Source organism: Ambystoma mexicanum, chromosome 8, assembly GCF_040938575.1.
Source record: "Ambystoma mexicanum isolate Mex_15411 chromosome 8, UKY_AmexF1_1, whole genome shotgun sequence".
Taxonomy (NCBI): domain Eukaryota; kingdom Metazoa; phylum Chordata; class Amphibia; order Caudata; family Ambystomatidae; genus Ambystoma; species Ambystoma mexicanum.
The window spans coordinates 87,830,392-87,857,810 of record NC_090929.1 but is presented as its reverse complement, the minus strand read 5'-3'; the positions used below and the strand labels follow the sequence as shown (position 1 = coordinate 87,857,810).

The 27,419-nt window shown below is 44.3% G+C and overlaps 1 protein-coding gene across 8 annotated transcripts in view; it reads left to right on the top strand.

Annotated features, from left to right (window-relative positions):
• The window catches only part of RALGPS1 (Ral GEF with PH domain and SH3 binding motif 1), a 2,625,553-nt gene that overhangs the window by 2,366,465 nt on the left and 231,669 nt on the right, over positions 1-27,419 (top strand). For 5 of the 8 annotated variants that reach the window (XM_069609372.1, XM_069609373.1, XM_069609371.1 and 2 more), the window contains 2 exons: positions 7,814-7,940; positions 15,202-15,353. The exons of the other annotated variants lie outside the window; for them this stretch is intronic. In XM_069609372.1, coding sequence (XP_069465473.1) covers positions 7,814-7,940; positions 15,202-15,353 — 279 coding nt within the window. The remainder of the gene's footprint in view (positions 1-7,813; positions 7,941-15,201; positions 15,354-27,419) is intronic. 8 annotated transcript variants of the gene reach the window in all.

Here is a 27,419-nt window from a genome sequence, read left to right as displayed (position 1 = left end):
TGACTCGAACCCCCAACCTTTCAGGTACGAACCACAACACTTACTGACTGTGCCACAGAGACTGGCTTGGAAATGATTGTACAGCAAGCCATGTAATATGAATTAGAGCAAAAGCTTGTTTTTAATGAACATGCCAAGATTCACAGACAGAACTGCACAATTAAGATCATATATAATTGATAGAAAGGAGAAGTGCTGGAAATATTGTTGGGTGGTGGTTGTGGGGGCATGTTGGGGCTGGGGCAGTAATGGGTGGGCTGTGATGGGGTAGTCCTTCTTTTATGTTGTTGGCGTCCCGGTTTTTCGTTTTGGAAATCTGGTCACCATATGATATCTTGGTGTTCCCGAGATGTCAGGTGGCTGAAATGATGTTACGGGGTCGGCGGTGGCCCGCTGCCTACCGGTGGGTTCTACCCCTGACCTTGTAACAAGGCCCATGTCTACAAAGCTGTGAGGGATCTTTAATCTGTCTTTTGTAAAGCCTGGCCTGTAGCTTGAAATAAAGGTTCGAGCCATCGTCTAGTTAAGCAGAGTATGTGGCGCCCAGTAGCGGGTCCAGACTCCTGTGACTGGGGTGGCCCAAGTGGGCCACTGACTTATGCAGGGGTGGCATGAAGTACGAGGCACACACAGATAATGATCATAGTAAAAGAACTTCAAAGGATGCAGAGAAGAGGTGGGAGGGGCTTGTAAACAATATGAAATCATGTCCTGCGCATTTGCGATGCTTCTCCAGCAGCTATGCCGGCACATTAAACCCCAAAGAAAGATATCTCAGCGGGTAAGTGCACCTGCTGTGGGCATCTCTGCATAGCCCGGGGATTGCAGTGGTGGATCACGGTAGGAACGGCTCGGCCTTTCATCCTTCTGATGCTGTTAAAATAAGCTTATTTGATATGGGTATTCATGACACGCAGAGTCAATCGGTTGTCGGGCGTGGTTAGGTCTGTTTTTTCTTTTTTCCGAAGGTGGTAAAATGTGTACCACTCGGGCTTATAAAAAAGCATAGGGCGCTCATGGACGACACCCACTTCTGAAAGGCCCAACGAGTTGGGGCAGGATCAGTGACACGTCAATTGTTGGTTGTAAAGTTTCCATCAGGAACGCAACACTCGGACACAAATCGAGCATCCACGTGCCCCTGCAACGCTGCTTATCACGAGTAGTGCTGAACATGTTATGCATTCATTCACGTACCCCTGCAACGCTGCTTATCACACGAGTAGTGCTGAACATGTTATGCATTCATTGCCGACCTGCACCAGGTGGGCGCAGCACAACGTCAGTGTCGCAAGTGCTGGCGAGTGTCTTGTTATATGCTAGCAAAGGGTCTTCTTTGTGCTTGCTATTTAATACCAACTGCACCTGCGACACTGTTTCTTGGCATTAAAGGCGCTGACCTTTTCAACTCACTGTTTACAGAAACCATCATCAACGTGAAACTGACTTTAACTTAATTTAACACACAAACTTTAAAAAAATGTAGTATATCTGCTGGACACCAATACACTGACAAATTCGGGTATTTTGGCTCTGGTTCATGCCTGGCCCCACTTACATGTACAAGACATGCAACAAGGCATGCAGCAAGATATGCAGCAAGATATCCAGCAAGATATGCAGCTAGGCATGCAGCAAGATATGCAGCTAGGCATGGAGCAAGATATCCAGCTAGGCATCCAGCAAGATATCCAGCTAGATATGCAGCAAGATATGCAGCTAGGCATGCAGCAAGGCATGCCTCAAGATATGCCGCAAGATATGCAGCTAGGCATGCAGCAAGCTATGCAGCAAGGCATCCAGCAAGATATGCAGCAAGATATGCAGCAAGATATGCAGCTAGGCATGCAGCAAGGCATGCAGCAAGATATGCCACAAGATATGCAGCTAGGCATGCAGCAAGGCATGCAGCAAGATATGCAGCAAGGCATCCACCAAGATATCCAGCAAGGTATGCAGCAAGATATGCAGCTAGGCATGCAGCAAGGCATGCCTCAAGATATGCCGCAAGATATGCAGCTAGGCATGCAGCAAGCTATGCAGCAAGGCATCCAGCAAGATATGCAGCAAGATATGCAGCTAGGCATGCAGCAAGGCATGCAGCAAGATATGCCGCAAGATATGCAGCTAGGCATGCAGCAAGGCATGCAGCAAGGCCTGCACCATTTTTTGTCTACTTTAAAAACAGTAGTACTTGCCAATCTGCTTTGCTTGCTTCTTGATACGCTGGAATAATTTTATGAAATGTTTGTGATCAATGTTTGATGATCTCCTCTCCAAAGGTATGCGTCCAATTGAATGTGTGTTCAAAGTTGGAACACAAGTGTGTATTTGGACATCGATTCAGCATAACCTTTGAACTTGTCTTTTTGCTCTTGTTCCAACATGACTCAAGAACCGTAAGTGTTGAGAATCCTACTTTATTATCCGCGTGATAAACGAGTTGGAACTTGGACAAGCACCGCAGAAGTCCTGTCCCGGGATTATTGGAAAAACATGTTGACCTGAAACGATGTGTTGTGGGGACTTTTCCCTGTTGTGTTAGATGCACAAAAACAACTTGCCCGTTTTTTCCATTCCTTCCAAAACATTATGGCCTCGATCCAGTACTGATGTTTCAGGGAAAGAATGTATGTCCGCTCTATATCTGGCACCCATTTTATACGTGTATGAATTGTTATATTTGCCAAAAAGTGTGTCTTGCGTCATTTTCCAAGGCAGTTAATGTTCCACTGGTATAGGAAGACCAGATAAAAAAAAAAAAGTGACAGGCCATAGACATGGAAGTAGGACTAAAGTAAACAAAAACAAAATGGTGGTCCTACTTCTATGTCGCAGGCCTGTTGCGGGGTGGGGCTGTAATGTTTTGGTGTGTTTATTTTATTTCCATAGTCAGAGGCCACCTCCCACCCCCACCCAACCCCCACATGAAGTGGCATTGATTTCAAAAGTTTGCAGAAATTACGAGGAGGCTGGGAGGATAGCTCTGGGGCAATGCACGCGCCTTCGAGACGATGCTGTGCAGCGTGGGTTCAATTCCTGCTCCGACGCTGTGCGGAATAAGTTACCAAGTCAATTGAATAAAGAATGTATTATGGCACACATCTGTATATTATCAGGCATGAGTAAAATAGTAACCAGTCACTAGTGAACTTGAACAATTGCATCAGTGCTGTCCTTCCTGTGCATCCGGATTGAAAACTGGGTTTTAAAGAGGAAGTTGCTTCATTGAAATGATGTGTGGGGTGCCGCAAGAGTTGTGCACTGGATATCGACATGAGAAGTTGACAATGAACTTGCTTTCAGACTAATTCAAATGGGCGCGATATATGATATTTTATTTATATCGTGCCCATACACAAGTGTTTCAGAGTGCAACGAGGCAAGGGAGGGGTGCAGGGAGGACAAAATAAATTGTCTTACTAGGCCCAGTGAAATTGAGAACGCGCAAGTGCAGGGGAGAGGGAAGGGGGAAAGTGCGAGGGGCAGGGGAGGAGTGGAAAGTGCTGAACAAGTGATAAAAAAACAGCAGGTAGTGCGGCAAGCAGGTGGCAAGTACATGAATTAAGTGCATAGAACGGGTGTCGATAAGTGCAGCTAAGGGGACTGTAGGGTTGCAGATAAAGACCCACGTGTGAGGGTTGCCAGGAGGCAGTGTGGGTATGCAGCTGGGTGGGCAGGGATCTGGACCTGAAATCAGAGGGTAGCCAGATGCCCAGTTCAGAAACAGAGACCAGCAGGAGAGGGGAAGAGAGAAGGCAGAAGTGAAGAGGAAGGTCTTGAGGTGCTTCCGGAACCAGAGATGGTTCTCCTCGAGTTTCAGAGAGGGAGGGAGGCTGTTCCAGAGAGAGGCCCCTGCCGAAGAGAGAGATCTACCACCAACTCGTTGCTTGGAGAAGCGACTGACCCTGACGGAGTTGGAGGCGGAGGAGGAGCGAAGAGCTTGAGTAGGAAGGTATTTACGAAGGAAGAGTTGAAGGTATTGCAGACCCCAGGCCCCAGAAAGCCTTGTGGACAATGCAAAGGGTCTTGAACTTAATCCTTGCAGCCACTGGGAGCCAGTGAAGAGATTCCAGGGTTGGAGAGATACAGTCCCTGGGCTTGAGGCCAAAGACAAGTCTCGCAGTCCTGTTCTGGATGAGTTGCAGAGGGCGGAGAGTAGAGGCAGGCAGATTTAGAAAGAGGCTGCTGCAGTAGTCCAGCCTGGAGAGAAACAGAGCTCTAGAAACAGTACGCTTCTGGGGGAAGGAGAGGAAAGGATGTAAAATACTATATTTTGCCCCTTTTTACAGCATTTCAGAAAATGTGCCACACATTTGAAAATGACACATTTTGTATTTATTTAGCTGGGGACACAACATGGCTAGAAAGTGGATGGTCTGTATAGTACACATTATTCATACATTCTACATACCAGCAATGAAAAGAGGGCACAATAGACCAAGCATTAAAGCAAATTGGACATGTATTATGAGGAATAAAGTATCCCCAGCTGTACAAAAAAGTCCATTGCAAGTCACCTCAGAGCTCTCAGCCGTTATAAGGGCACTCTGCATAGTGTTGTGTATTCTTGTAAGTTTCATTTGCAGTACTTGATCCCATGTGTCACGCTTTTATATAGAGCTTCATTTCGGATCTCTCCTGCTTCTAAGCACTGCAACACTAGGTGACATTAATAATACCCAGTGTAATGCTGGTCACATTAACGACCTGAGAAGGGTAAAGGACTTTTAATTGGCCGACCGCCGATTGCCAACAGATCTCCGAAGAAAGCACTTAACTCGCTCAGCTATATTGCGGGCATTAGCTCAGAGTAAGGTTTTCCAGAAGCATTGCCACATTAAACATGAGATTGGAAGTTACAAGAAGGAAAGGACGCATTTCTTAAAGCCATAATTAATTTGGCCCGTCTGATTCAAGTTAACGGGGGCTGCGGTGGGGGGTTGGGCATTGCGCGCCGCTGCCTGGTGCTAATTACAGCAGATGTGCATAGTGACCGTCTGCTACTTGGGTTCAAGTAAATTAGGCCTTTACATCCCATCCAAGTTGCTGGAAGGCCATCTTTCCATAAGTTGCTCCAGTACTTATTTTTCAGTGCACAGCTCCTTTGGTCCTTATAGTTCCAGTGGCCATTACACCTTATGTTGGGAATGCACTAGGGTGACCAGACCCCCCGGTTTTCCTGGATTCTGGGAGTTTTTTAATTTCATGAAGCCTGTCCCGGGATTGGAAGGGTTGGTGCTACGGTCCCGGTTTTTTCCGGGACCTGATTTCGAAATCCTGAAATCAGGCCGGTGCAACTCTTCCTGCGCGTGAATACTTTTCATGCCCCCATTTCCTTCCCCTTCCCCTCTCCGGCCGCTCTCCTCCAATGAGAGCAGTGTGCCTGTGAGCACGCCCCACCAAACCCCCTGCAACAGACCAGCAACATAGAAGTAGGACTACAGTTTTATTTGTATTTACTTTAGTCCTACTTCCATGCCCATGGCCTGTCCCATTTTTTGTGTGGAGCATTTTGATGAATGGGGATTCTAAAGGGATGTCTTGCCTCTGGTTGCTGCGAGTAACAGTTAACAGTTCTCTCAGACATGCACACATCCCTCTTTGCTTTTTCCCAAACTCTTTTGCATGACCTGTTGAAAGCACACACGAGTGATGAAAGGCTGCTTCCTGCAGCACTTTCTACAAATATATTTAAGTTGGGTGAAATTGTGCTCTGTCAAGTTGTGTACACGAGCTTTGATATTTCGAAATATAATTATGTGATGCGAGTCATTATGCAAATCGAATCACCTGGAAAACATTGTACTTCAGTGACACAAGCATGCAAAGACAGGTGTGTGGCTGTGACAAAGGGGGAGGTGTTATTTCATTTATTTATTTATTTATTTGTTGGGCTGTTATAAGGCAGCAGCCTGCGTAAAGCCTCGGGCCACAGCTGGCACGACGTCTGTGGATCAGTGTAGATGCCAGGGTTACACATCTAAAGTTTCAAAATTGTTTAACAAAAAAACAAATTGAACAATGGGGCAAGGGGAACAGGAACCCGAAAAATGGTGTGGCATAGGGCGGGGCCGCACCCCTTCTTGATGAATACACAATGAAATATTTTCTGCATGCAAAGACTGTTGGAGAATACACATTGGCCCTCAGCACTCTTGCATGTTAAGATAAGCTTAATCGTGCTGTACAGCACTCTGCTGCCTGTGAGCGAGGCTCACACTATATTAACATAATAATTATAAGAATACCGCTGACAAACTAACTGCCAATGGAGACCCACAGAAGCAACGTGGGGGAGTTCTCCTGAGCATCCCGGCTTCTTGGAAATTGATCGTTGTGATGGCTGCTGGTCTGGATTGTGTCGCGATTGCATGTGTGGACTTCACCTCCCACTGGTTACTGTCTTGCCGTTATGGTCAACTTCCTGTTTACTCCTTGTGAACTCCTCCTCCTGGCTCATGAGTATCGCTAGCGGGAGTATGCCCACGGCCCATCTTTCTTCAGGTCCGTTGGAATGGCCCTAAGATTCCCATTTTATCACTGACCCAAACGTTGTCCACCCGCACAGCCTAGGCCTGCTCCAGTCTAACCTTCCTATGTTCAGAAATCCCCATTGAGGAGCAAAGTAGGATTGGAGCCCCTCCAAACTGTATCAATAAGCACAGAAGGCAAGTGCAAAGAAAGGGCGCGCCCAGGAATTTAAGAAGAAGGATTTGGAAATGATCTTGTGAGGCACTTGGAATGCTTGAGATGGAGTGACAGCTCAAAGTGATGTTAGGAACTGGTTTTAGGCAGACTAAGCGATTTTCCTATCCTTCATCCTGTGAACCTTCGTACAATGATTTGCAATTTCAAATAATTACATTTGGTTCATGTCCAAGAATCAAGAAAAAGAGTTGATTCGGCAAGATGTATGGATGCGCTAATTTTTTAGTTAACGCTCTACAGGCTGTCAGACAGTTGCATGCTTCTAGACCGCCTGGTAACCAAGTAGAGTCTATGATTAACCATTTGTAGCCCGGGTGGGTAATTGAAGACTAGCAATCTACTCAACGTATGCCGGGTGGTGAGCCCAGCGGCACCCTCTGTTTTCTTGGGTTTCAATGGATGCTCAGTAAGAGGCCATGATCCATCCCACGTTCACGTGCTGTCTCTTGCTTGCACATGTTGCACTTTTAAATGTAAGATCATTCTTATAGTGAGAGTGGCGGATTTTGTTGGCGACATGTCTCTGTAATTCCACTGTGAAGACATCAATTGTCTTTGAGATATTGTTTACGTAATGGGTTCTGCTGCTTTTCCTTTTTTAGTGGGGGCCATCTTACAATATTCAGAATTGAATTCTTTCCATTGAGATCTTACAATTTCAGCTGGTTTAGTCCTAGCTAAGTTTGCCGCCTATTAGTTCTGATTAGAATGAATGTGTGAAATGCTCCCTAATTGCAACATTGAGGCTGCATATCAATATCACTTTATCCATTCAGTGTGAAGCATATTTTCTCAAGACTTATAGTACTGCTATAATACTAATACGAGGCCATCTTCAGATACGTAAATGATATAGGAAGAATTTGAAATGTTCATAAATGTATGAAATGTGCACAATGACCACAGTTTTTTATTCTATTTCTTTAGAATGTATAAGTTAAGAAATTCTATGGGATCTTTGAATGGCATTTTTTTGAAATATTTCATTATGATGAATTTTTGATGGATTATGGAGGGTTAGAAATGTTAACTGATGAGGACAGATTAGCGAATGTTCCTCTGCTTGACTCCTTCAATAGCAATAGATGCTCTTCGTTGTTAGGTCCATCGGAAGTAGCAGCAACCATCCGCTACAGCAGGAGACCAACGTGTCCGGATGCTTCTGTGGCGGCGAACCTTCCGACTCCTCCGGTGTCCCGACATAGAAAGAGCCATAGCCTGGGAAACAAGTGGGTGCACTGATATCACGTAACCCGTGAAGATGAAAATCTGTTTACGATTCAGCTGAGAATTGAAGCAAACTAACATCTGAACCCAGTCCCTCCACCCCTGATAGCGGTTGCACGCGTATCAATTTGACTGCGGGCAGCTGACATTGTTAGGGATGTTTGTCAAGTCTGATCTTTGGTAAATATCGTCTACGCACTCCTGTCTTGTTTCTGTGCTGTTGATCTGTCACTTCGACTCCGTTCTGTGTTGTCTACTGTCTGTCCCTGCTCCCACATCTCTGCCCCGCCAGCTAAGCTGAATGAAGGACCAGCCACACGTTTGCTTAGTGGTGGCATGACCCGTGAGTGAGCCGACCAGCGTGGACTATCAGGCAGTGTCGGCTGCAGGGCATTGAAAGAGGCTTCAGTTAAGAGAGGCTTCCACTGAACCAAAGAGCAAATAAAATACCCCATGACTCATGCACAAAGCCTTCTTAAGCCATCTCCCCCACTATCAGTGGCCCCTGGCTGCATGCATTTAAGTGGATCTCAAGCAGCCCACAAACAATCCTTCAAGCACCAAACGCACAGGCGCAAGTCACTGGAGGTCCAGCAGTCCTCCACTCTGGTTAAAAGCTGAAGCCTAGCCTGAGGCAGAATCAAACTTCCTACACATCAGGAAGCATTGGACACAGTAGCCATTCAAGTTCACTTTTCAACAAGGATCTGATGTCCAAGACCAGTGGCCAAATGTCACTGGACAGGGGACTGCTTCTCGCATCTGATGGGACACTGTCTGCCTACAATCACCATTACCTGGCCTATATATTTAACAACATAGCCTTCTGAAATGGATGAAAGGTGATATATTGTGTGCTATAAAAGTTATAAACAAATAGGATTGAGAGGAAGATAAACTGGGCCAATTTTTGGTTTGTATTTAAATAAAAGTACCTACTTATTGCATCTCAGTTCAGTACATATGTCTGCGAGGTCAACTGAGCAAACGCTACTAGTAAGCATCACCCCAAAAATGTCTGAACGTTGTCATCCCTCATTTACACCATTCCATTTTGCGTGATAAGGCAATGGTACAAGACAGATTAAATGGGGGGACGTCCATAACGCACACATTGTGTTCCTAAAACGTTCGGATTGATTTGTCAAGACCTCTGTATAAATCTTGTTGTATCACAAGATGCTGATAAATACCAACTGGAGTGAGTTTCATAAATATGTAAACCTATTGAGTTGCCAGGATGACCACAATAACAGCTGAATGGAGCACCCAAGGCAGTGCAACTGTCCAGGTGCATTTGTCACGACCTCTGTAAATAGTTTGTTGTGTTACAAGACACGGATAGATACATACCAAGTAGATCGAGTAGTCAAGATGGCCACAATGCCAACTAGATTTAGTTGCCAAGACCTCCATACAAGCTAGATTTATTTGCCAAGTCCTCCATACCAACTGTACTAGGTTGCCAAAGCTTCCACATGTATTCAATCGAGTTGCCTACAGCTCCCAGAGAAGAAACTTGAGTGTTGAAGACTTCCAGATCAACCTGAGTTGAGTAGACCCGCACACTAACCAGTTTCCCAACGTCCTAAGCTAAAAAGATTGAGATCCTAAACTCTCTTTATCAACCCAGTTAAATTGCCAAGAACTCCATACCATCTGGATTGCTTTATGGAAACCTCTCCTCTCTGCCAGCTGGATTGAGATTCCAAGACCCTCACACCTTCAGGATTACGTTGATAGGATCACAATGCCATCCGGATTTAATGGAAATGCTCACCGCTCAACCATGGCCATGGTGGAGAAATGTATAGACTGTTATCAAGTGCTTTAATCACTTTGGAAGCGTTTCTTGAAAGAACACACCATCAACCCCTACTTGAGAAGGGCAGTCCCACTGTTCTGGTGCTCTTGTCAAATATGGAAGGATTTCCCCAATTCTTGCGAACAGTTAATACTGAACACTTGTAGGATATGTTGCTTTCTCTTTTATGGCAAAATGCAAAGCATATGAGCAAAAACTAAATTGTCCTGTTCACTGTGACGGCAACAAAATTACTTTCTCCAAGTCCTTTTCCTGTAACTTCTTTGGTTACTGGACATGACTCGTGTGCACACAAAGTCCTCCCAGTGATCAAGCGGGAGGTTATACCTCTGCCTTCAACTCAAATTTAATACACTATTCAGATTATGAATTTCTCAAATGTTAACCGTGCACTTAACCTAAATATAATGAAGCACTTTGTCTTCTGGGAGGGGGAAAAAAATCTTTCAAGTGTCAAAGTCAGCAGCGTGTTTCTGTGCAGTGGGAATTTGTCAGGGTGTCCTGCGGTTGTGTGATCGTGTGCAACTCCTGTCAGCGTCTCTGTCCATGTCATCCCCAACTGATTACTTTCAAAACCCATATTTATAATACGGAATTGTGGCTTTCATTGTCTATTCATTGTATATAGTCAATGAAGCGGCTTTCCAAATCCATGGCCTACGTTGACTGTTTTAGTGATTCTCGTCGTCATTTCCTTTGTTGGGTTCACTTACAGCAACATTTATAGTACATTTTACAAACCCTACGTAGCCAAAGAAATTATGTCAACCTAACATCAAAACCAGAAGCACTTTGATCCCTTAGTCATATACAAGAGTTATAAAAACTCTCTTAAAATCCCCTTGTCCAAAAGGATGTTGGTTTGCTTGAATTTTCATGCATTTCTTTTTGTTTATTTTCTATGATTTATTTTCTCCAGTACTAATGTTGCAACATGTGTCCTTTTCCTTAACTCATTCCATCTGACGACCCATCTGCATGACATCATTAGCAGATATCAGACTCTTCTAACGGGTAGAGTTTTGGTTGATACAGTCCGATTGCTAAACTCAACTCAGCAAATGTCAGTGCACGCCGTTGAGTTTGGCATGTGGACAGTCTATGATATAGATGTTTGGTTTAGTTTAGTTTAGTTTATTATTTGTATAGCGCCGCCTGGTCCTGGGGCATCCAGGCGCTTGAGATGAATGCAACAAGATTAATACAAAAAATCAATATGATAAAATATGGTCATAGGGGACCAGTAACAGAGGTTGAGGGAGTTGTCACTCATTTGCCAATACAGATAGTTACACATATGGTATAACATGATCCAAGGTGGATGAAAACAATACATTAAGGAAATTATCAAACAGTTGCAGGTAATGTACAGGTCGATTTACACATTTACAAGTTTACAGTCTAAGTGCATGCTAGTAAGGTAAAGCTATGCAGTTTACGTTTCTTTGGACAGAAGCCATGTTTTGGTGCTGTGTCTAAATCTGTGAAGGGACGGTTCGGATCTCCAGACTCTGTTAATGTGAAAAATAGGATGAGAGGAATTTCTATAAACCTGCATCGCAACACTTCATAAATGTTCGACAGTCTTAGGTAAACTGTTGACAAAAATACAACCCAAGACTTGGTTTAGAGTCACCAGGTAAGCTGAAACCTTTTTTACATAGCAGCTCAATTGGCTGGATTGGCAGAACACTTATGCACTTATGCATTTTATACAGAGGAGGACAATTCTGACATGACTCTACATTATGCAGTCGGTGCTTGATACCATGCCTAGTGCTATTTTGCAATCATCTCAAATGTTCTAACAACTTCAGGATTTGAGTGGAAATTCTTTATGCCGCCCCTATAAGCCATTGAAAATTGTGCGAGGCAGGCATCTCCCCAAAATGTCATCTTACAACCAAAGAACCAGTTCCTTTGCTGCGACAACTTAAAAGAGGTTCAGTGGGCATCATACATCCAGAATGACTTAATGGTGAAGAATGCAAGGGAGTTTGGCTTTTCCCCTTCTCTACAGCGATAGCCTGAAGCAGCTTGTCTGTATAGTGTACAGCCGGGCAAACCAATGATAAATATTTGCTCTCTGTTTGCGTATACATCTAAATTAGATCTTAAATACCCTCTCCAAATTATAAGATCTAGAACGCAGACTTGCGTGTAGTGAACTACTAAGAACAGCCAGAAACCTTACATGTTAAAGACTAAGGCAGGCAGTCACTTAGCAAGCAATTATCTCCCATTGGACAGATTCTGCAAAGAGAGTTCTAGAGCAAGAACTCACAGCACCACTCAGCAAGAGGGAGGGATCTTGTGAAGACATTCTGCAGGTGTAGAAACCAAGGATGTACCATGTGGAGTAACAGGGGTGCATAACCAGAACTTCAAATCGCAAATGTCAGGGAACAGGGGGGCTGCAAAGGGACTCAGTGTACTTATATACAACATAATGCTGGTTGATTGCCCCTTTCTGAGGACTTTCAGTTGTGTTGGATAAAGGAGCTGAGGCACATGGATAAAATGTGATTTGCTCAAGAGCACGCAATGTGGTTTGGCATGGCCATCAGCATGAGATCTGTGTTCTCCTGGTGCCACGCCAAAAGCTCAGCTGTTGGATTAAGCGTTGAGGTTCTACAGGGGGAGCCTGACTGGCTCCTTGAGGGTACTCAATGGAATCAGAATAGAACAGCCTTTGAATCCTCCAAGATGTCCCATGGAGATCCATTAAATAAACCCCTGGATTCCTCTGAATTATATTGCGACTCGGCGACCGGCAAGGAATTATGACGTGCTGAATGGAGGGCCGAGCAAAGGTCTGGAATGAGGACCTCTTCAGACTCTGTGCCCATCAAGTATCTTCTGAAACCTGCCACTGCAGGATGTTTGTGCCTTGAAGGCCGTTCGAGGGCACCTAGGCAACTGGGGATGCAGTCGGATCCAACAGTAAGTGGTGATTGGGCCGCAGCGCTTTTCACAATGCCTTGCACTAGTGCGGCAGCCTTGTGCAACACCAGCATTCTGGGCCTGCAGGCATCAGGACAGTACTAGTCCATGTACAGTGGCCCTGCTTTGCTGGTATGCAGGCCACAGCTTGATGAATGCTCCATAGACACTGCCACTGCTGTGTGGGCATGCAGGCACCTGTACACTGAGTCTTCCATACACCCAGTGACTGCACACGACAGTGATTGGTTATTTTTATAGCGCATTGTACATAGAACATTTTTACATAAAATGATCACCCGACTGAAGCTGGTACTCCTTCACCGACCTCAGAAGGATGAAAGGTGGAGTTTTGCACCTGTGACCTACAAATTACACATAGATTTCTTTTGCAAGCGCTCTACCTGCTGAGCTAACTTGCGGGCAATGTTGCCATATATGCTGTCACTGCCCATAAAACAGTTCTTTTTTGATTTTCTTAAAAGGATCTCATCAGAATGGTATAAGATCTTAGATAAATCCCACTTCAAACATATATAAGAATTCAATGAGTATTTCGGTGTCATATATATATATATTGTCCCGGGAGGATACCTAGGCAGCAAGGCGACACGAAGCAACACAGATTCGATCCCCGGGGCGTTATAAATATGTAACTAAGACAAAAAAAACTGTTACGCAACTAAAACACAAACAATTCCTGTAACAGCACCTCGATGCCTACAGAATGTATATGGGCACTTTCCATAGACTAAAAGTTTCATTTACAAGTCACTTTGGGGGGGTTTCCTGTGAGTATGCAAAGGAACTCCACTTGGCAGCAAGTCAATATTCCCATTCGGGACCCCATGTGTAAATGGCTGCTCTTTCTGAGGGAGCACTGGAGTAGGTCCGCTATGGACACTTGGGGCCTGATTCACAGAGTGTTTTCCTATGGGATTGCGCCATTATAAAACCCTTCTATGAATCAGGAGTTTGGCGCAGCTTTGCGGATGCTGTGCTGGTGGTTTCAGCCACTCAAGCATGACCGGCCTCCATTAGCTGTTCCATGTGGGACATGGAGTCTGAACTCTGTATTTCAAGTCATATAAATGCCAGGCAGGTACATGGATCCCGGGCCCGGCCCTTACATGTGAATGATCGCTTTACAAATGTGTACATTGACAGTTGTCCAACTATGTGTCCCGGCAGCTCGTCATGCCAGTGGAATGGAAGGCCGCCCGTGGAACAGGGAGTGCAATTTTAAAGGGATTTGAGGGGCTGCAAAGCACTCCCAGGGCTCCCATTCAGGGGTTTTGTTTTTGGAGAAAATATGCTCTTAAAGTGGAAATCTTCTGTATTTTGAACCGCCAAATAAAGTCTGTGTTTTCTTTCCCTCTGGCAATTTATGGAACAGTGGCGCTTCCTGTTTCCAGAAAGGTGACTGTACTCTCACACTAAAGCCATCTATATGAGTTGGCACCTACAGTGGAGAAGCAGTTACGCAAGCCCTCAATATTATAATAATAAGGACTTGCGTGTGGCACATACTTATATACATTAAGCCTCCCAACCGAAGTCGGTACTCATTTATCAACCTCGGAAGGATGAAAGGCTGAGTTGGCCTTGCTGGGATTTGAACCTGCAGATTTGCAGCACCGAGCACTGAACCCTCTGAGCTATCTTAACCGCATAGTCTGATAGGCCAATCATTTCCAACAAATGCAAGTCAAACCAGTTTTAAGTTCTCTAATAGTGACCGGCAGAAGAACCCCACCCCCACCTTTCCCCCCAAAGCATGACCTCGTTATCCTTCAGGGTTACATTTCAAAGTGCAAATAAATCCCAACAGGTCTATAATGGATTTTCACGGAGGGTAGGCGGCTGCAAAACAGAGCCAGGGGAGGCCAGTTGCAAAGCCAGGAGAATTAGGAATCGTAATGCGCGAATCCTGTATCCTGGTAAAGGGCGCAACAAAATAAACAGCCTCCTAGACTGAGTTCTCAAAATAGCACTGAATCAGATGACTGACCTATTTCCAAAGTTCACTAATGTTTGCTAAAACACAGCACACTTTTTGCGGCCATTCGCTTTTGGAAGTTCATCATGAATTTGATTAAAATGGCGGAAGTGAACATTAATTGCAAGTGCATTTACCACTCTGTTGGATCAGGGGGGGACGTCAGTCAGTTCGTGGGTGCAGGGGATGAGGACAGGACGGACATGGCCTAGCTATGACCTAGGGGGCAGTGTTTTGGACTAGGAATCCCATGATCCCTCACCTCTGATTGTGCAGGCTGGGGCTGATGGGAGTTGTAGAGCAAAATGGATGCCATTATCACTGCCTGGTCTATCATCACAGTGAGAGCACCGTGACATTGCAGGACATCTCCATCCACGCATGCGTCATTGCTCCGCCCGGTTCTGGTTAATAAGCCGCTGGTGTAAAGTTTAGCAAAGCATTGACTTTCTCACATCATGTAAGAACTTTTGGTTTCTTCTTTCCATCTATCCAGTGTGATGTGTCAGTTCAGTGTTGTTGAAAGTAAGAGTGCGACATTTCCATCCGAGAAACCCCGCCATCTGCTGGATGACAGTGTGCTAGAGTCCCACAGCCCCGTCAGGAACAACACGCTAAGCTCAGTGCTTACCAATGGAATGTCGATAGGTAAGACCTTCGTTTTATTCATGCCGCGGGTTGTGTGATCTTGGTGGGTGTCGGCCATTTTGTTTTGTGATGAAAGACTGATTGCCAGTCTACAGTCAAGCATTGTTCCTATAAAGCAGGCGTTTGCAACTTGTTTTGGGTTATGACTCCATGATCCATCACCCCCGACTATGTTGTCTAGAGGTGATGGTAGTTGTAGGCCAGAGCATCTGGAGAGCGATAGGTTTCAGACCCCTGTAATAAAGTGTACTTACTGATGACCTAGCGTGCCACACAGTGGGGGTTGGTGGGTGGCTATGGGAAAGCAATTATATCAATGGGTGACTAATCTTTTTGAGTAACATTAATGCAAAACGTTTGTGGCTGTTATGTGGTCTGACCACAAGTGTTGTGCAGGCTAGTCTGATGAGCTCGGGGCTTTGGGGGAGAGGGGACAATGGTTAAACGCTGTCATTGCATTCCAAAGATTCATGATCACATGACCCCTTGGTCTGGAAGGCTTTTTATATCGACCATGTTGTGTCAACCAGGCAAGTCCTTATTAGAAGGCAGCTTTTTCACATTCAGGGACTCAAGCTGTCGCGGAGCCAGGAGGTCTGAGATGCCGTTCGTGCAATCCCTCTGCAGCCTTTGGCCTTGGGTTCAAGCCGTATATTGTTTGGGAAAATATACTTCCAGGCAAAGGAGTCTGACAAATGGTTCAGTGCCCCATGGCTGGTCTGTGCTTTAGGAAGGGACGCACTCATTCAACATGGAAGAAGGCTAGGGTGGCCATATGGCTCTCTGTCACCGGGACAGCTGTTCCTGTCCCCATACTTCGCTTTCCAGTGTGATCCTGCATATTAACCCAAGTCGATAGACATGAAGGGAACCACAACTACAATGCCCAGAAAGCATCATCGATAAACCCACCAAACTAGAAACGTGATGTCTGTGGCATGGATTCATATTGTCACTCTGCCACAAATCAATGCTGTTTCATTTGTATAAGTCATGGGTCCGCAACCTTTGGCTCTCCAGACAGTTTGGACTCTGAATCCCATCAGACCTAGCCATAGTAATCAATGTTGAGGGATCATGGGAGTTATAGTCCAAAACACCTGCAGAGCCACATGTTGCAAGTGAGGCCATTATAAAGGTCACACTCTGCCACATCATATCTAACATCGGTACATATTACTCAAGCTCTTCCCATTGTACAAAAACACTATGCTTTTAATCTTTATTCAACAGACTGGCAAAGAACGGACTTGGGAGAAGTGGTTATTTTCCCAACGGTGAAGATGCGTGCTGTCGTTTCCAGCAAGTGTCATATTTTGCAGTGTTTAATACCCGAATGTGGTACATTTTTATTTTTTAATTTTTTTTATTTATGCATTTAGTTTATTTTCAATCAAGAACAAGCTTTTGCACATTAAAAACACAACATTAAAATAGCATTACCTGCTACATAGAACGAAAGAACAGATTCATCAACACAAGCAACTAAAAACACCACTATATATAAAATGTCAACATTTCTATGTTCACTACCTAAATTAGCCATATGGTGACTTCTTTTATGACAATTATCAGTTAATTAATAAATGATCCAATACCCGAATGAAGTTAATGTAAAGTAGGCCTGAGAGTTCAGCTACTGATCCTAGTGGGATGTAGGCTGATCAGACACCTGGGGTAGTCGTACTTATTCAGGCAGCCGAGTCCATCTCTGGGCCCCCCGGCATCCCATGCAACCACCTCTGGAGTCTCTCAGTGCCTGCATTTGATATGCCGGCACAGTCCCTGCGACGGAACGACTACTGCTCTGCAGGAGTGCAAGGGAGAGTAATGGATAAAACTCCTACTCCGCCCCACACTACTACTAAACCAGCAGTGATCCCAGTCATGAAGGCGACACAGGTACAGCCCGACATGCACACTCCCATCGCCTCTTAGGGTAGTACAGAGTAAGGAGAGGCTATACCCTTCAGGAGGGGTGTGAGCTAACACCAAACCAAGTGAGGTTTAGATGCATATGGCCATGTCATGCTAATGAGTTTATACAAGGTCAGTTAATTAGGAATGAGTTGGGTTCAATTGAAATCCATTCATAGCCAGGGAGCATATAAAAGGTGGCTTGCAAAAGGAGGGAAGGAGAGAGATCGGGAAGTGCGAGTGCTACAGAAGGTGTAGGAGCACTGCAGACCCTGAGAAGTGCCATGCAGAGGGGACGAGAAGCCTGGGAGTCACGCCTGGAATACAGTGAACGTAAGGAAAAGCTGGACACTTGCAATCTTGAGTTAGAAAAGCTGAAAGCCTATAATCTTGAATACTGAACATAATGAACGTCTGGAAATGTGCAATCTCGAATGCTGAACGTAATGAAAAGCCTAATGCTTCCATATTTTGACGATTGAATATAACGAAAGCGGCTGATGAGCCTACAGTACTACCAGCTTGCGAACATTAGTTGCAGAACATCGCAACAGGGGCTATTGAGCCCTTACAGGGAATACTTGTATATATTAATGACTTTGGCAAGTGTGGCTTCATGAGCCAACCCAACAGAAATTGTATAATGCCATCATTGATAAAGAGACACCTCTAGAGTAAAGTGGAAGACATAAACTTGTGAATCATTGAATATCAGCTATGAGAAACGTATGGTTGTGTGATCTGTGATGGATGGATTGTGTGGTCTGACAACTCCGCCTATACAATTAAGTTTCCTGGGGTCAACTTTACTAACCTCTAGACTCCAATCACAAGCAAGATGTGTGGTGACTGGTTGCGTGAACTGTGATGGGTGGACCATATGGTCTGACAACTGCGCCTAGACCAGAAGCCACAAAAAGGGTTGACAAGCAACTAAGAGGTGTGAACCATTGGTCAAGTTAACCAAGGGAAGGGTTGAGCAGACCCTGTGTTCTCTCATGAACACGTGAATTCAACAACCTTTGAATTTTGTGAATCTTAACAGTTGTGACTAACTTTTGAGGAAGGGAACCCTGAGAGATGAAATGTGGAGAACCTTTGTCTTGGGGAAGATGGTGTATGAATGTTTGTTAGATTTTGGGGAAGGGAAACCACCCTGATGTGAACTCTGATACTTGTGAATCTATGGAAGCTAACCTTTTGGACTCATTGACATAGACTTCCTTTAGATTTCTTTATGCAGGGAAATCCTGCCAAAGCACAGGGTTAGTTTGGCGTTACTCCATTCTGATTATTAATAAAGCTTGGTTGAACTATATTTTTGTTGTCTGTGTCATCCCTCTTGATTCCATGCCTGTCTCACTGAACCAATTAAGCGTAACACACATTTCAATGAGCAACACATTTCTCACCATTTCCTGGGGTTCTAACACACCTCGGTTTTATGAGTATCTTTTTGTCGTGATGAAGACACAGAGGAGAGGAAGGAACTACTTCTGATGTGTCGCAACATGCCGGCAGACAACAATATCTAACACAGTTGAAGAAGTTTCAGAATAGAAACGGTATTAGATTGTGTGGGATGTATCTGTCAGAATAAGGTGAAACTCCCTACAGTATTGATCTACTGTTCCAATTTTTGAATAGGTGTCTTGAACCCAATTAAAACTTTGGAATGTATCGACTTCGTGCTTTTGAATGAATTGATGCGCTTCACAATTTTTTTGATGCAGTAATAGATTCTTTTAATGTATTTATTACATGATTTGTTTTCTTATTTTTTGCTAGAGTTGCGTTGTGCAATGCGCAAAAGAATTTAGATGTGATCAAAATAATTTGCCATGTGAAAATCAATTGCTGCAAGTATAATTATTCTTAGCGTTTGCAGTATATCTTTTTTATAGTTTGTATGGCCATTGCTACATTACTGAGAATCGTCTGTAGTTGTTCATTTTAGGGGAATATCGCACTTAGTTGTTTACCCCATTGTAGCTATTCGAATGAAAACATCCTAGAACCTAAAGATTGATGTGTTGACTCCCTGGCACCCAACATGTTGTAAATTCTCTGGCCCCCTCTGTAAGATGCAGAGACATCTGTCGGGTTCACCACTGTCAGCTATTCAGTGAGACCCCAGTGCAAGTGTACCTTAGTAACGGTATCTAGTGTTTCCATCAAAAAGGTTTCCAACAAAACCTTTTCCATCGAAAATATATTAATCGAATGCATATATGTGTAGGGTAAAGGGTTAATTTTCATTGGGGTGGGTTTGTAAGGGTAAAATACGGGGGTGGTGGAGGGGGTTGAGTGGCGAACACCCCCCCAAAAGAAAAACGAAATACAAAAAAATGCATTCAATGCAAATATTTTTGATGGATAGGTTTCGATGCAAAAAACATTTGATGGAAAGTTTTCGTTGGAAACAGTGTCGAAACTGATATAATATTGTTTCGTCTTCATTGTATATGTTGGCCTATGCCCAGTCGCTTTGCGAGGAAATCCGTATTACAAGGTTGTGACCTTAAGTTAATCAAGCCTCCATTTTAGGTTAGACTGCCATTTTGGTTTATCATGCAAAGTCACCCTGTGGCCTAAAATGGCCGACCTGTGTCCTCTTGTTTTCACTTTAACCTCTTCAACCTCTGTAGGAGAGTTAATGTCCAACCTGCCTGCAGGCTATATGTTAGGGTCATGTAGACCTTGTCCTTTCTTGACCTAAGGATCAGGGGATTACTTGAATCGGCAATGTTAACCTACAAGTATACAAGAACAATAATGCTATTTAAACATGATATGCGAAACATCTGTTTGACCTGCATTGAAGCAAATGTGTAAAGAGTGTAAAGTCACATCCAGAGAATAGTAGTACTTGTTAGTAAATGTATTAAGAAGTAAACCACATGCACGAGATATGTAAATTAGGAATGAACCTGGCGCGAACCCTAGCCCAGTACATGATTAACTCGTAAGAGGCTGGACATCGTTACGAAGAAACTGTATAAATATGCTGATGTCCAGCTAGCAATTGCTGTTCACTGCTCACATTGAACCTGCGGGTGGTCTCTGTGAAGTACTGACGGCCAAATAGCTATTTGTGTACTTTGTTTTGTAAACTGTTCAGTGTTGCAATAAAGATTCTGGGAATCTTTACAAGCCTGTGTTGGTGTATTTCTCTTTGCATGGTGTAAAAGCCTTAATATTGTATTTTCTGAATCCACAGATGGCGCCCGAATAGGGACCCTCAAGATTGACTTTGTCTCGTTGAAGGTTGGCTCAGCTATCGGACCGGGATCGGACGGTGTCAACAAGAAGGCCGAGAAGCGAATTCCTCAACAGAACAGCACGATCCGATCCCTGAACGGTGAGCTGTAGCCCGAGATGACGTCTTGACGAGGGTCCATATATAGAGGTGGGTAAATTTGCCGAAATCACCAGACATGTGGGTCCTTAGATTGTCCTTAGTAACCCGATCGGGCCTCCCAGTCCTTTGGTCAGGTGAATCGTGACCTGATTCTTAATTTAACCCTGACAATTTGAATTTGGCGCATTGTACTCGCGAGCACAATTATTTGACCAGGTAACACCAGAATTCTCATATGCCTGGGAAATTGTCTGCCTGCTTCAGGGCATTATTCCGCAGTGACAGACAATCTTTGGAAGTTAGCCACCCCGCACCACAGGAGGGGTCGCCGGCATGTACTATGTACTGTAAGAAAGGCTTTGGTAGTATAGCATTTAATGATATTTGGCACAGACAGACCAGACATAACCCTAATTTTCGGTGGCCAACCAATGGTAGCTTTGAAATCCCTCGGTTAGAATATTTAGAGTCTGTATTGATAAAGAAACAGGCTAGACTCTCAGCATTTGATGCATTGCACAGTTGGAAAACAGAAGCTTGCAGCAACAAAAGAGTAGAGGGAAACATATGCGTCGACATATGACGAATGCCGAAAAAGCACTGTTATATGATCAAAATAAACAATTGGAATCAGTTAGGAACACGGACAGAGCGTTTCAATTAGGCATTCAGAAAATGTACCCTTCGAAAGATTTTCATACGTCCGATGAATTGATTAACAAACTTTTGCATGAACGAAGGCCCGATGCCTCTGCGCCACCCCGTACGTCCCTCCTCCTGGTGCTTTGCCCCTTCCTGTCACTATTCCTCCTCCTATAGTTCCCCCGGTCCTTCCTATTGTTCTTCCTGTTGTTCCTCCAGCCGTCGCTCCTTTGCCTGCTCCCTTGCCTCCACTTATTGATATTCAGAATGTGCCTACTCTCCCTCTTCCAAGTGATTCCGCATCGCTTGTAGTAGACCAGGGATCGGGATCAAGGGTTGTGACTCGTAATCCTGTGTCGCCAGATAAAAAGAATTAATTGATTGCTTGGGCTAAACATTGTATGGAGAGGGGTGAACAAGCTGATGTTTTTTCCACACTCGAAAATCTAAAAATGTATCCCTGCGAAAAATGTTTTTATTGAAGGACTAGGAATTCATTTGAGCCTAATGTGGAATAGATTACACGATGTAGATCTCCCACAAGGGTTACGGGATTTGAACACCTTAGCGTTGTCTAGGGATACTGCGGAGAAAGTATTTGAGCATGTCAAGAGGATTTTTGTGTAGAGTTACAGAATGAAGAAACAAATGGTGATAGTTTAGGTACTATATTTTTACAGGAACGGTTTTCTCCTTGCCGTGAATTGATAGGTGAGGAAGTGCGAATTTGTACAAAGGATGCGATAAGATGGATTTCGGATATGTCGATAACTCCAGCTGAAGTATATGACACATATAGTCAGTATACGTTAGAAATGCAAAACAAAGTGATAAAGGTTATGGTAGAATACCTGCAGGATGAGTGTGTAAAAAGAAAGATTTGTTGTCCCGCAGAATTGTTGGGTGTTTATAAGAGATCCTTTTCGATTGATACCTCTTCGACTTCCTTAGCGCTTGATTTGGCTCTGTTTCTTAGTAAGCGTTCGGAGCTACCTACTTCTCAGTTGCCTATGAGAGTGGTGCCTCCGACATTTGTCTGAAATGTTGAGATTGCGGCCGATGCTGCACGAGGTATAGTCGCTGTGGACATTCCTGCGCATTATGTATCGCAGTTTGTTCACGTCCCGTTCTCGAGACAGGAAGTGAACACCATAAAGCAATCTATTCCTGATATAAGGAAGAATCCGACGGGGTTCTATAAAGAAATAGAGTCGGTCTTACAATCATCGGTATTCACCTTAAGTGATATTGATTTATTATTTTCCGTACTCCTGCCAGTTGATTTGTGGAAACAGATTAGGACTGTAGATGATGTACCTGGGTTAGGAGATACATGGGATAACCTGGTTAGGCTCGACAGAGAAAGACCAGCTGGCGAGAGACCGCCTCAAGTGATATTAACTTTGCCTGATAGGATTATTGTAAAATTAAAAACCATAGTTCCTGAAAAAAGAATCATTTGGGACAAGCTTACGGCCTGTGTCCATGGAAAGTCTAAAGGTGCTACCGAGTTCTTTAATCGGTTCGAACAAGTGTTTTTGGATTTCAGTGGACAAGACCTAGGCACAGAGTCAGGGAAAAGGCTGTTTGTCGACAAATTTGTACGTGGATTGCTGCCTGACATCCATTTACAGATTATGTCCTCCGAAAGCGCTTGGCAGGCGAAGTCTCAATCAGAAGTACTGCACATGGCTCAGTACTATGAAAATCGTGTGAATAATGAAAAGGAAAAACTTGAGAAAAGAAAAGGTGACCTGAAAACAAATGTACTATTACAACAGATTTTTAGAGGCCCCGAAGGGGGTAGTACGCAATTTAGAGGTCAATACGTTCCACAGGGAAGTATGCCCCTGGCTCCGGTAACCATTAACCAGTGTGCCTATTGTCGACAGGAAGGTTACTGGCGCACACAATGTCCGACCTTGCAGCAAAGGTCATTTGGGAACATGGGTAGAAGATCCAGAGGTCGCCCAGGTGTAGGGGGCCCTGGTAGAGGTCAGTTTACACCAGAATCACAGCAACCTTCTTCACAGGATAAACAAGTATCGAGTGTGGATAATAGAAACATTTTTGATCATCCTTCTGCTGCATACCTCTCCGAGGAACTTCCTTTTGATGACATTCTGTTTTGTTAGGATTGCCCGAAGCAGGATTTGGAACCAACGCCTATTCCCGTTCATCAGAAAGGTCCCTACGTTGAGATGGTGGTGGGAAATAGGAAGCATCTATTTTTAGTAGATACGGGAGCACAAAAGTGTTCCATTGACCATTCACGGGTTCCAAACATTCCCCTGTCAGGGCAATCCAACGTTTCCGTAGGGTTTTCAGGCACACCTGTAGTTTGTCCAGTCTCTTTGCCGGTACCGATAACAGTGGGTCCCTTCACGGAGCAGTGTCCATTTCTACTTACTACAAACTGTGGAGAGAATTTACTGGGGTTAAATTTGTTGAAGGAATTGAATGCAGTAATACATTGCTCCTCGGACGGCGTTCGGTTAACAATTTCACCTCAGCAATCACTCGCCTCTCAGTTCTTGACTCGACCTTTACCGTCAGAATTCAGTAACATTCCGGAATGCTTATGGGCAATTGATGATAATGATCTGGGCATTCTTCAAATTGAACCTGTTAAAATTATTCTGAAACATGGAGTAAAACTGCCTCGCATTCCACAATATAAGATCTCAGTCGAAGGCGAACAGGCTTTGAAATGTATAGTTTCTGACTTTGTACATCGTGGAGTAATTGAGGAAATTACAGGTAGTTTGCGTAACAGCCCGATTTTGCCAGTATACAAAAAAGGTGATAATGCGATTACTTTTCGGTTTATAATTGATTTGCGTGCTATTAACAAAATTGTGGCTCCTCAATTTCCCATTGTACCTGATGTAACAACGATACTAACTATGATTCCGGCTTCTGCCACTCACTTTAGCGTTGTTGACCTCAAAAATGCGTTTTTCAGTATTCCTATACACAAGGATAGTAGGTATTTGTTCACGTTTACCCTAGGTGGACGCTCGTTCACATTCACTCGTGCACCACAAGGGTACACTGAGAGTCCAAGTATTTATAGTAGAGCATTGAAAGAGCAACTCGATACGCTCGAGTTGCCTACCACTTGCATGTTACTACAGTATGTAGATGATCTCCTCTTGGCTGCTGATTCTGAAAGTGCCTGTAAAGAAGGCACCATGTTGTTGCGTTGTCATCCAACAAAACATGGCCATAAAGCTTCACTCAAAAAATTCCATTGTTGTTGCCAGGAGGTCGCCTATTTAGGCTATCTCCTGTCAAAGGAGGGAAGAAGGTTGACACCTGAACGAATAAAAACTATTTCTGGCATGTCTGTCCCAAATACGCAGAAGGAAGTTAGAGCCCTGATAGGTATGGGTTCTTACTGTAGATTTTGGATCCCTAACTTTTCGTTAACGATTAAACCAATGCTGGCTTTGACAAAGAAGGGCATTTCTTTGCCAATGCCATGGACTTTGGAACACCAGACAGCATTTGATTTACTCAAAACCGCACTGTGTTTGGCACCGGTTTTAGGAACTCCAAATTATGAAAAGGCCTTTGTGTTGTATGTGCATGAACTTGATGGATGTGCTTTGGCTGTGTTAACGCAGGAACATGGAGGGAAGAATAGGCCGTGCAGCTATTTCTCATCCGTCCTTGATCATGTTGCATGCGCTTTGCCGAGATGTTTGAGAGCTGTTGCTGCTGCTGCTGCGTCTGTACAACAGAGCGAGGGAATGGTCCTGGGTCATGCGTTAACCCTAATGGTACCTCACTCTGTAGATGTTTTATTAAATAGTACTCAAACGCAACACCTTACTTCCGCACGATTGATAAGATACAAATTGATCTTGTTTGCTCCCCACATTCAAATTCAGAGGTGTTGTGTATTAAATCCGGCTGAACTTTTACCTGTCCCGCAAGATACTGTTGATGGTGACGAAACGTCACATGATTGCCTTTACCCTACAGAACAAGAGACTAAAGGTAGAACCGATTTGAAAGATACGCCTTTGAATAGCCCACAAGGAGAGCTATTTTGTGATGGCTCTTATTTCAAACTTCTGAATGGTACATCCACGGCTGCTTATGCTGTCACTACCTTGAGCAAGATCGTGGAAACCAAAAGAATCATGCATAATTCTGCACAGGCCGCGGAAATTATAGCATGAACTCGAGCTTGTGAACTTTCTGAAGGGCTTACAGTAAATATATATACCGACAGTCAGTATGCCTTTGGGGTAGTTCACAACTTCGGTAGACTCTGGAAAGAACGAGGTTTCTTGACCTCACATGGCACAAAAATACAGCACGGCACTTTAATAGTGCGATTACTAGGAGCGCTCGCACTCACTGTTCAGTTAGCCATTGTAAAATGTACAGCACATCAGAAGGTTACAGATGATATAGGAAAAGGGAATGCTTTCGCTGATCAGATAGCTAAACAAACTGCCACTGATTTTAGTTCAGAAATGTATGCCGTAAGAGAAACTGTAAATGTTTGCACTTTTGGTGAAAGTATTGATTCTGTAAAAGACATTCAAGCAGATGCTACTGTAGAGGAGACCAAGAAATGGGTTGAGGGTGCAGTGAGATTGGATGGTGATGGGTGTTGGGTGGACAATGTTGAAGGAAAATGGTTACTCTCTGACGCCTATATTACAATGATGGTCATTATGGCTCATGGTCCAACCCATGTCTGTGCGCGTAAATTGACTAAAATGTTACACAGTGTATGGGCCAATGATAACATTTTCAAAATTGCAGAGCGCTTTGTCCAATGGTGCATGATCTGCTTGCAGCACAATGTAGGAAAAGGTACCTCGACTCTTAGAGGAAGTTTCGCTCCACCTTCTGTTCCGTTTGAGGTCATCCACTTTGATTTTATTGAGATGGAACGTTGCAACAATCTTAAATACGTGTTGGTCGTCATTTGTGCATTTAGCAAGTGGGTTGAGGCCTTTCCTGTTAGAGATGCAACGGCCATAACCACGGCAAAGACTCTGTTGAAAGAGTTCTTTCCTAGGTTCGAGCTGCCGAGAGTCATCTGGTCGGATAATGGGCCACACTTTATCGCTGCTGTAATCCTACAAATATGTGAAGGATTGCAGATTGATAGACGGTTCCATTCGGCCAGACATGCCCAAAGTGCCCGATTAGTGGAAAGACATAACGGCATTATAAAGAACAAGCTCGCTAAGACGTGTGCTGGCACCATGTTAAAATGGCCGGACGCCTTACCGATCGTGTTGCTGTCGATGAGAACAACCCCTCAAACTAAGACTGGGCTCTCTCCCTTTGAGGTGGTGATGGGGAGGCCTGCTAATATTTGGGGTATGCCAAAGAGTCCCTCATTGCGGGATGTAGAGAATGTGCTTCTTTCAGATTACTGTAACCAGTTGACTAAAAATCTATTTTCAATTTATCACCAGGTGCGAGAGGCATTACCTGTACGATGCGAGGGTCCCGGTCACAGTCTACGACCAGGAGACTGGATCCTCACGAAAGTTTTTGAAAGGTCGTCTTGCTTTGCACTTCGGTGGTGGGGTCCCTACCAGGTCCTGCTAGTCACCCAGACTGCAGTGCGGGTAGAGGGGCGGAAGAATTGGATACATGCAACGCACACCAAACGGATCCCGCAGCCCGTGCCATACGATACAGAAGACACAGAATCCCTTTCCAATGCTGTAACCAACGTGGCCGAAACAGCAACAACCGACAAGAGAGTATCGGAGACCGTTCCAGAATTCGTAAGGCCAGATAAAAATGGCCATCTTGTCTCCGCACTCTCCAACAGTGGTACTTCTGGATCATCCATTTTTTGATCCCATTTCCGTTCACTCACCACCTCCAGTGGGAAGTGACGACACCTTGCTTTCTGATCCTTCAGCACTGGAAATTGTGAAATATAATTTACGTCCAAGAAAATAGACGTACGGCACGGTTTGACTGTGCGATTGGAGAAATCATTTGAGGGCTTGTCTTTTGGCCCGACTATACAAAAGGATTCTGTTGGCTAAGGGTTGTGGGAAAGACATTAAGAAGACGCGCGACTGGACAATTGATGTTTTGTTTCGATTGAAGACTACGATGCCTGCACCCGCTACCGCTCGTACTGAACTTTTAGA